This window comes from Macadamia integrifolia, chromosome 6, assembly GCF_013358625.1.
Source record: "Macadamia integrifolia cultivar HAES 741 chromosome 6, SCU_Mint_v3, whole genome shotgun sequence".
Classification (NCBI taxonomy): domain Eukaryota; kingdom Viridiplantae; phylum Streptophyta; class Magnoliopsida; order Proteales; family Proteaceae; genus Macadamia; species Macadamia integrifolia.
Window position 1 is genome coordinate 34762253 of NC_056562.1, and position 9496 is coordinate 34771748.

General features: G+C 38.8%; 2 protein-coding genes across 2 annotated transcripts in view; one reads left to right on the forward strand and one right to left on the reverse strand.

Annotated features, from left to right (window-relative positions):
• LOC122081920 lies at positions 1 to 5516 on the reverse strand. Its single transcript, XM_042649329.1, has 4 exons — positions 5234 to 5516; positions 3709 to 4012; positions 3432 to 3548; positions 1 to 3308 (listed from the first exon to the last, which is right to left on the reverse strand). The coding sequence occupies exons 2-4, from the start codon at positions 3991 to 3993 to the stop codon at positions 1248 to 1250; spliced, it is 2463 nt and encodes an 820-aa protein (XP_042505263.1). The 5' UTR covers positions 3994 to 4012; positions 5234 to 5516; the 3' UTR covers positions 1 to 1247.
• LOC122082251 (allantoate deiminase 1-like) overlaps positions 5514 to 9496 on the forward strand; it is a 20696-nt gene continuing 16713 nt past the window's right edge. Inside the window, exon 1 of the mRNA XM_042649718.1 lies at positions 5514 to 5586. Coding sequence (XP_042505652.1) covers positions 5514 to 5586 — 73 coding nt within the window. The remainder of the gene's footprint in view (positions 5587 to 9496) is intronic.

The window sequence follows — 9496 nt, forward strand, 5'->3', positions numbered from 1 at the left end:
AGTAGCAACCATGGATCAAGGTATCTGCAATACAATCGGTATCAGGTACAGCAATACTGACACATATTGGAAGTATTATCCAAAAAGTGAGTCATATGGCCACAGATACCGACACCAATAACCTTGGTTGCAAAGTGATTACCATTCACAAAGTAGGTGGATATCGAGCTTCACCCAGTTTGATGGATATAGCAGCATTACTCCAACCTGATGGCTGACAAACATTACCACTACAGCCATGGATCTTGAGTAGGATTCCCATTACTATGATGATAGAATCAGTAATGAACGTAGTCACCCTTAAGGACATGGTGAAATAACGTATGATGCAAACTGGATCCAACTAATCATAGATCAATTATTGGCAACTTGGCTAGTGCCGGTAGCTCATCCAAGATGCTGAATGATGCTTGATCACCAGCCTCTGAAAATGTTGTAACCTCCAGCTTCACGACTATACCCGAAGCCATTGCAGATGGCCGGAACTTGCTTCAAGTGCTGCCATATGACCTGTCAAGGACCACCAAAGGCTGCCACCTTGGAACCTCAGCAACTTGCTTCATCTTTTGTTTTGCTTCTTGAGAAAATGAAGAAAACCTAGCTTGCACGCTCACGCATACACCCACCCACCCACACACAGACAGACAGACAGGAACCAAAGACTGCTTTATAATTCCGTTAAAATAGCAAGAAGTAAAATGACATCAGCTATATTAACAGAGTGGCAGTAACTACCTCATGCATAAAATGGTTAACCGTGGATTCAATACATGAAGTTAAAACAAACTCATCTCAAACCATATGTGCAAGGAGAGTGCAACTAACGAGCTTGTTATTATCACTATGCTGCATTGTCTTGATATATGCAGGCACTCTCCTGTAATATTACATGCGAGTACTTGTATTACTAAATTCTTCCATTTAACACGCAGTACATGCAAAATACCCAGGCCCTCATCAAAAGTTACAGCCCTAGGTGCTAAACCATCTGATATAGGTAGGCAACTTCTCCTCTGGTTCTCACACTTGAACCGCAACAAGAACTAAAGAGTCTGAATCAGTGTGACAAACCAGGAGCATATTAAAAGATATATTGATCTTATACTGTATTGCTATCTCATTGCTGTTACATGTCAACTCAAGCCTTCCAAACCAGCATATAAACAAAATGCACAGAAAACTCAGTGCATTCCTGTAGATGTATCGATCTGACTATAGGGGGGGTTAGTGGAAAACTCTGGTTTGTTTTATTCAACCTCACCATCTGGACAAACATCAACAAGCTCTTTTTTATATACTTGTTTCCGCTTGGAACCACTGCTTCTTTCTGCTGCATCATTGTCAAACTCAGAACTAACTCCACAGACGGCATTTTGCATTCCAACAGTCAGAGGCAGTCCTTTTTCAATTATTTTGTCACCGTCACTCTTGATTAACAGCTCCCCTCTTCCAGCCTTTCCATTGTCTTCACACATTCCTTGAGATGATCCATCACATTTGGGGCAGCTGCAACTATTACCAAAAATCTCCCTGCATAACATTTCTACCTTGGAATCCTTGATCCTTGAGCAGTCTTCATAACCACTGTTGCCCTCAAAACTAACTGGACAACCTGCATTTTGGATGCTATCAGTCTCAGATGAATCCTTCTGGCTGACTTTACCACCACCAATTCTACCTGATAAATCAGAACTTTTTGATTTTTCTTCGCTTTCACTACCTTTATTTCCATTACAATGAAGTGTTTCTTGGGATGAAAGTTGCAAAATGGGGCTGAAGGTTGGCCTCACCAGTTTTCTCCTCTTGTGTTTTTCACCCTCAATACAACTGCTTGCTTTGGTTTTGCTCGGTAAGTTTCGCACTTCACTCCGGCGCTTAAAGTTAATGACTGGGGTATCTTGAGCCACTTCCTCACTGCTCCACCCATCCCCTTCATTGGGAAAGGCAGCATCAACAATCATCTCAGTCTGTGTTGTATTCTCAAAGTTTTCATCATCACCTTGTCTTGCAATAAATGGTTTAGGTTTCCATATGGTTTTCCTTGGGCTGTTGTAACCATGGCGTAATACTTTAAGTTCCTCTGATGTCATATCCACAATGTACCCATAATTGCCACTTAATTGTCCAGTACCTGGTTTGGCTGCACACAACCGTGAAAACACGCTGGATCTCTTCTCCTGATTATCAGAATGCAGACCCATGGAAATTCGGCCCTTGTTGCCAAAACTTTGGTCACTTTTTTCATAATAGTCATAGTTTTGAGATTCTAAATCATATCCATCCTTTGGCTGATGGGATTGATCTGAAAAAGGTGCAGAGGCCATAGAACCTTCATAACGCCGATATCGAGATGCTTCATAGACATAATCTGGTTGTGACGCAGCAGGAAGACCATAGTCGGATACATAGGGGGAACTCTTATCTGGAATGAAAGCAAAGTGTGAAGACTTCGTTGTTGTTCTTCCATGATCTCCATTCCTCATGAAAGGCAGAGGGTTGTCTGGGTAGGATAAGCCTTCATAATGTTCAAGATTTGTCACGCCTATTGTCTTGTTCTGCAAATACCCAGCCCCAGAGGAAGGAGTGCCAGAGCTGGAAAGCTCATAATGGTCTGGGGAAATTGACAACGGAATGAAATCCCCAAGCTTGGTGGAGCCGTCCAGATTATGGCATCTACTCTGAGACAATTTGAAGTTTTTGCGCTCAGCATGGGAATAAGCTAATTGACCTTCAGATGAAGGGTGGATTCTGTCGCCTAAATTCAAAGAAGAACCTTGCCCAAAAGACAATGATCGCCTATACTGAACACTAGGAGATTCAGAATGACGAAAATCAACACCAGGAGTACCGACAGGTTGGCTGCTTGGCATAATTGCATCTCCATGAGATTTTGAAGCAAACATATTTGATACTAATGGTTCCTCCAATCGATTTCCAGTTGACAGCCTACGATAACCTTTGAGTAAAGAGTCATTTTTGTCTAATGGGAATTTGTCGGAATAGCCTGATGAATCTAGGTTAAGCCTACGAAAACCATGGTTCCCACTTGGGTCAAATGGCTCAATGCTACTGTCTAGCATAAGATTATTTTCTTCTCTAGGCATAGGCAAACCACGGTTCCTAGTCACATCATATGGCTCAATGCCACTGCCCATGTTAAGATTATTTTCTTCTCTATAGGTTTTCAAAAATCTGGAATCCCAATTGGATATCTTAAAATGTTTACTGACTTTAGTTCTTGTAACTAGAATTGGAGTTCGCAAGTCTTTCACAATTCTTGATTCAAACAGCCATAGAAGCCTGTCAACCTATAAGTTCAGGAAAAGAGAAAGGAAAAAAGAAAAAAAGAAAAAAAGAAAAAACACCAAATTAGCTGCTACTTGCTATTCCATTGACAGCTGCACTAATGACATTTAAAGGAAAGAGAATACCTGATCTTCAGAAAGACCAAAGTTGAATTTATATGTACTGAAGTAGTTCTCCTTAATAGCATCACGGAAATCATATTCTTTAAGCGGATCGCACAACCAGATTGTTCTGAAACAAATCTGAGCAAAAAATAACTCAGAGACATTAACTTACTGGAAGATAAAAATTGCAAGAAACAATTTCAACAATTTCTGTAAGTTATAGAGTCCGAAATTGCTGAAGGAAAGGCTTCGAGGAGGAGAAGAAACACAAACACAGCAATAAATTTAGGCACAATACCTGTGCAGGGAATTGTTTGCCTATTGACTGGAATGCATCTGGCGCAATATTCATCGCACCATTAGAAGATGCCTGAAATACTCCATATAATTCCCTTTTCTCGTATTCAAAAAGAAACAAGAACATTCCATCTCTCACTTTCTTCACAAAGTTAGATTGATGAGATGGAAGCCCAAATACTTTGTTTCTAAAACATTCTTTCTTTGTAGAACAGTTGGACATGAAGATTGCACCAAAATCAGGAACATTTCCTGAAACAGTGTGCTGCTCCGCATGAAACTCCATGGATCTCCTTGCAGACAAGCTACCAAATTCAATAAAATAATGATTCCCAAGACAGAAGCAGAGTTCTAAAGTAAAGAAATGGAAGCAAAACAGAACTTTTCTTTTTTAGTTTTCTGAGAATTTAACACTTTTAAGTAGAGTGACTTCGCAAACCCTTTGGTTATACAAGTTAGCTATTTCAATAAATCCTGAATTCCAATATAACAATAGATTTCTATATGCATGGAACAGAGAAATAGAACATATGAAAGCAAAATGAAAGATCTGATGGACAAAAAAGCACATCATAGAACACTAAGACATCGGTACTGTTGGGATATAAATTAGAGATGCTCTGTTGTTTTGATGCATAAAAAATCCATTGATGAATCACCCAACTGGCAACCAAAATCTAGCACATTTCGGTGGGGCCTTTTTTCTTTTCCTTGGTATGTTCCTCTTCTTTGTGTCTTCACTCACTAGCACATCAGAAATAGCGAGGAAAGACAACCATCCAAACCAACTAGATCAGCAGAAGTGGAAAAAGTGAAATCTTCAATTCCCCACAAGACACAGAAAACCCCAGTGCCACGGTAACAATGAAACCCACAACCCCATACACCACCAGGAAAATTTTCCAACAATGCGAAGTGAAAGCCATGTGAACTTAACATCTGTACAATCTAACAGCCTAATGCCAGTTCTGTTACCAGATCAACAGTCAAGTGCTACATATTAACCCTTGATTATACTTTACACGACAAGAAAGTAATGACGAACGGGAAGGATACAATAAAAGCAAAGCTCCAATTAAGCTTTAAAGCGAAAACCTCTAAACGCAAATGGATCTAGAACAGAATCATCAAATTCGACATGAAGAACGCAAAATAAAGTCTGGATCTATGATAGAATCATCACAGTCGACATAAAGGACGCAACCTAAAGTCCGCATAAATGAGATTATCCAATATTCAATCAATAAATGTCTATTAAAAAAAAAAAAAACCCTAAAATCGATAAGCATGAAACAAGAGTATACAATCGAACATTTTAATCTATTATTCTATGCAGAAATCATTTCAGATGAACGGGAAAAGGAAAAAAAAAAAGAGGTACAAACAGATTACAAAAAATCATGAAAGATAATCTGATAAATCTATCAACCACTAAGCAGAGATTAAGAAGAAAGAAGACAGAAAAACAAGAGGAAAAAGAGAAGAAAAACGAAGAAGAAGAAGAAAAAAAGGACGAATAAAACTACCGCCAAAAGATGAGGCGCTGCTTGAGGAAACAGTTGAGAGCCGATCGTTACGAATAGAGATTTCGATTTCTCCGGCAACGGAAAATGAAAATGAAATCAAAACTCGCTCAACCACTGGTAACAGAAGCAGAGACTGAAAAATTCGATAGAAAGTGAGAAAATCGAGAGGAAGTATTTAGCTTTGGGTTTTAATACTCTGCTAGTGTAAGGCAGGCAGGGGCCAAGGGGCGGTTGGGTCACTTGGGTGGGTGCTACTGCTCCTAGCTTCATAGTGGATGCGATGACGTGTCGTGGGACGAGTCTGGGAATCGGAATTCGATACGGTTTCGTCTTGTTTGTGGAGATGATGGAAGGTGTGGGTTTTTAATTACGAAACTACCCTTCCGTACTTATCACGATCCGTTCTTATCACAGGAAAAGGGTATGGTGGAAGAAGAAGAATTCCACGATCGATCCCACATTCCCACTATAACTCGAAAAAAAAAGAAAAAAAAAGACCACGTGAACATGGAACGTGGCGTTGGATGAACAGTGAAAGTAAGGTATATGGGGTGGGTGAGGGTCACACGTTATCAACCCTGATTGGGTACTATTGGATTGCGGCACGATATCGCAACGAACTTGGGAGAAGTGTTGTCGGCGAGCAAAGTGATTTGTTAGCGTTTTTTCAGGCAGAGGGTTACCGACGCTGCTGCCATTTATTTAAATACAAAACCTTTTTCTCCTCACGATTTTAGGTGGTTGTCTGAGTGTCACGAAAAGAAAAAGGAAGCTTTCCGAAAATGTTCTCCGTTTAACACGTATTGGACAGATGGACGATTGGGCTGACCCATGTGGTCATCTGTGTCTCATAGAGAGATTTGGCATGCTGGTCAGGTTTGGCCCAGTCCATTACACCACAAAGTTTTGTTTTGGTCCAAGCTCCAGAGCATCTGATCTTATTTTTAAGCCATGTCTGCAACTGAATAAGGTCCATTGACCTGTTCGGCTCTGTTCCAACTTCTCAAATGGGCGCCTAAGTGCCTAACCCACAACTTTTATTGCAGTTGGGTGGGCTTCTTAAACATTGTAGTCATTTATAGAAAGAAGAGTACTTATAACCAACGATTCTGAGAGAATCTCTTCACCGTGAGTGAAGGATCACTTGACGCCAATCTGTAATTAGTTTTTAAAGGGCCCACTCTTTCTTTCTGTTTATAAATAGGTGTTAACTCAACAATTCATCGAGCAATTGTTGTTAATAAATTAAGGGAGAAAGAACACTATTAGTCAGGTGTTGTCTCTGCTTAGACATAGGCGATTGTGAAAAAATCACGCATTAAAAATGCTCCTACCAACTGTTCCACTAGCCTTTCAAGCTAGTGTTGCTTATATCAATTGTCAGGGTTCTTTCTTCTATAATTTAGATAGAAAATGTTGGCATGTGTCTTTTCATACTTTTTCTTTTCTTTGATTCTCACTCTTTTACTATGCCTAGGGAGGACAAATTTTGACTGCTGCCCAAGTTGCACCAACCCCTATGGCAGTCAAAGAAATAGAATCTAAAAAGGTATTTTGAAAAATACTATAACCTATGAGGGCATTTGTGAACCCTAGGGGGGAAGTGAATTATTCCATTTCTTTGGCGGCAACTCGAGTAGCAGCCAAAATTTTTCCACCTAGTGAAATATAGTATTTCACTATTTGTCACTTAATTAGTAATATAAAGATTAGTCCAATGTAATACATGCCAGACAAACGTCCCATTGGACCCCACATCTCATCATGTGAGACTTTGCACTCAGACTTCCTATGCTTCCATGTCAATTTTCTGAGTCCACATCCTCTGCAATGAGCGGTGAGGAGGGATGAACATCGAATGACTGAGAGCATCTGAACACATGCCCCAAGGGGTTTCTAGCCACCCGATGCTCATTGCATTGCATGATTATATATATGTGAGGTTCTACCAAAAAAAAAAAATATATAAGTGAAGTATAACTTCACCGCACGGATCTTAGTTGCCACGTCGTCAGAAAAAAGGACTTCAAGAGTGAAACGGCATGATCTTGGGCTTCTTTAGTATTTTTATGATAGAATAGGGCTTCTACGTAAAGTGAACGTCACGTATTTTGTTGACTTGTCAATACTTTTTCTTTGTTATTGCGATCTTGAGATTCTTAAGAAAACAACATGAGTAGATTCCATATTGCAGATGGATCAACCTGAAGCATCATAGCCGTTTGAGTGACATCATATGTTGTGGGATTGGGCATTAAAACACCGATTCTGAAGCTGTTCCAGATCTAGACCAATCGATTCCAGATTTCATGTTTTCAAGCCCTGTTAGTTTGTTACATGGTAACAAAATCCAATTGTCGCCATGTTGGTTCCTCCTAATAGTAGTGTAGCACACAACTCTAGAAATTATTTCCCACGCGTGCCTTTATATTTTCATGTTTAAGCATAACTACTTTGTGGTTTTTATTTTTCTCACCTCTATCCCCCCAAAAGTTATTAGCTTATGATTTATTTATTTATTTATTTATTTATTATTATTATTATTTTAGTATTCCATTAAGCCATAAATAAGAGTTACATATATGTATATGAAAAATATTAATACAAACATGTTTTTTTTTTCTCAATTTTATTTTCGAATCTTAGTCAAGCCATCGGTTGATCAGATCAGTTCATTTTCTACTGATTGTCAAAAATCCAAATACAAACCACCTTGCTAACCCAAGTCTCATATATTATTTCATTTTTTTGGTAGAAGTAATATCAATTCTAGTGATTGGATTATTTAAGGTTCATTTTTGTCCATGTAGACTTTATAAGAAATATGAAAACACTTGTTTTCATGCTGTCATTACTTAAAGAGTTTGAAAAATAAATGGAAAAAAAAACCTAAATCCTAAAATGAAAACCTTATTTTTTTATTTTATTTGGTCCTAACTGATTTAATACGATTATATTCAACTACAATTGAAATACACATAATTTTTTATTATTTAAATCGAAATCAGATCAAATAATTGATACGGTTTGTTTCATAAATTCAAAAAAAAAAAAGTTGTACGAGTATGGATCACGTTCTCGTACACGAATCATTTTTGTATAATCTAATTCACACACATAAAATTCACCATCCAGCTTTTGCTTTTGTGGAGTTCTTGTACGGAAACCTGATCCGCGTTCTTGAGTTGTAAGGGTATAAATTCTAAAAGCTTAAAATATGAGGGCAAAGTTGCAAAAAGCCCTTGTTCGTGGGATCCGGCTCATCTCCAACGACTGACACTCCAACGAGTGTCCAACGGATTCTTTAATGCTCGACACCTGTCCTCTTGTGAATCTAACGGTCCACATTAACTCGACCCACAAGCCTTTCACATCTGATTGAAACCACCTGGAGAGAAACCAGACTTGATCTATAGTTCAAAACCCTCTCGGAGTCGCACCAAGTCCCAACAAAATCTTCTTCTTCTTCGTTTCTCGATCTCGTGTTGATTTGGTTTTTATTGCTGAGCAACTCTCTATCACATCACATGCTTCTCGCTCTCATCGGGACCAAAGTTGTCTTATTCTCTGCTTGAATATTAGTTTTCTCTAAGACGAAATTGAAAAATGTTCAAACAATCCTCTGCGGGAAGAGGAAAACCGGATCTGTCCTTGTATATCTCAATGTCTACGATGTCACTCCTATTAATGGCTATGCTTACTGGTTCGGCCTCAGCGTTTACCACTCCAGTGTATACGATCAGCAATTTCTTCATTTTCTATTTTTTTAGCTGTGGAACCCAGTCTGTGTGTGTGCTTGACTACAAAACTAGGTTAAAATTAAAAGATTTGCCCAAACCATACATGGATAATTCACCTAATTTTCTGGTTATTCTACTTGTATATGATTCAGATCTGGTGGGTTTTTAGGGTTTTGGTTTTGATTTTTGTGCTTTTGACAGTTCATAAAGTAGAGAAGGAGGAAAAGAGAAGCAGAGTCGATCAAATGAGGGAAATAGAGGGAGAGTTTGAGAGGGTTTAGAAGGATGGAGAAGGCATGTGGGTTGAATTAATGTGGATCCTCTCAGTGAATGATCAAATGAATTTTACCGGCCATTATTCGTGTCAGAATTATGTTCAAGGACCAAAACTTGTACTATACAGAGTTTAGTGGAAGGGCCTCCATCTCTCCCATATAAATGATGTTTTAGCAGACCATTGAATAGATTCTCATGGGAGGTTATTTATCCTTGCCAAATGTCATTTATTTAAAGAACAAAAAAA

Bases quoted from the DNA above. Each gene is read 5' to 3' on its own strand.
- LOC122081920 (XM_042649329.1), bottom strand. From the start codon at position 3,993: ATGGAGTTTCATGCGGAGCAGCACACTGTTTCAGGAAATGTTCCTGAT. The intron at 3,549-3,708 runs GTATTGTGCCTA...TTTTTTGCTCAG, and splicing joins GCAAACAATTCCCTGCACAG to ATTTGTTTCAGAACAATCTG. The intron at 3,309-3,431 runs GTATTCTCTTTC...CTGAACTTATAG, and splicing joins TTGGTCTTTCTGAAGATCAG to GTTGACAGGCTTCTATGGCT.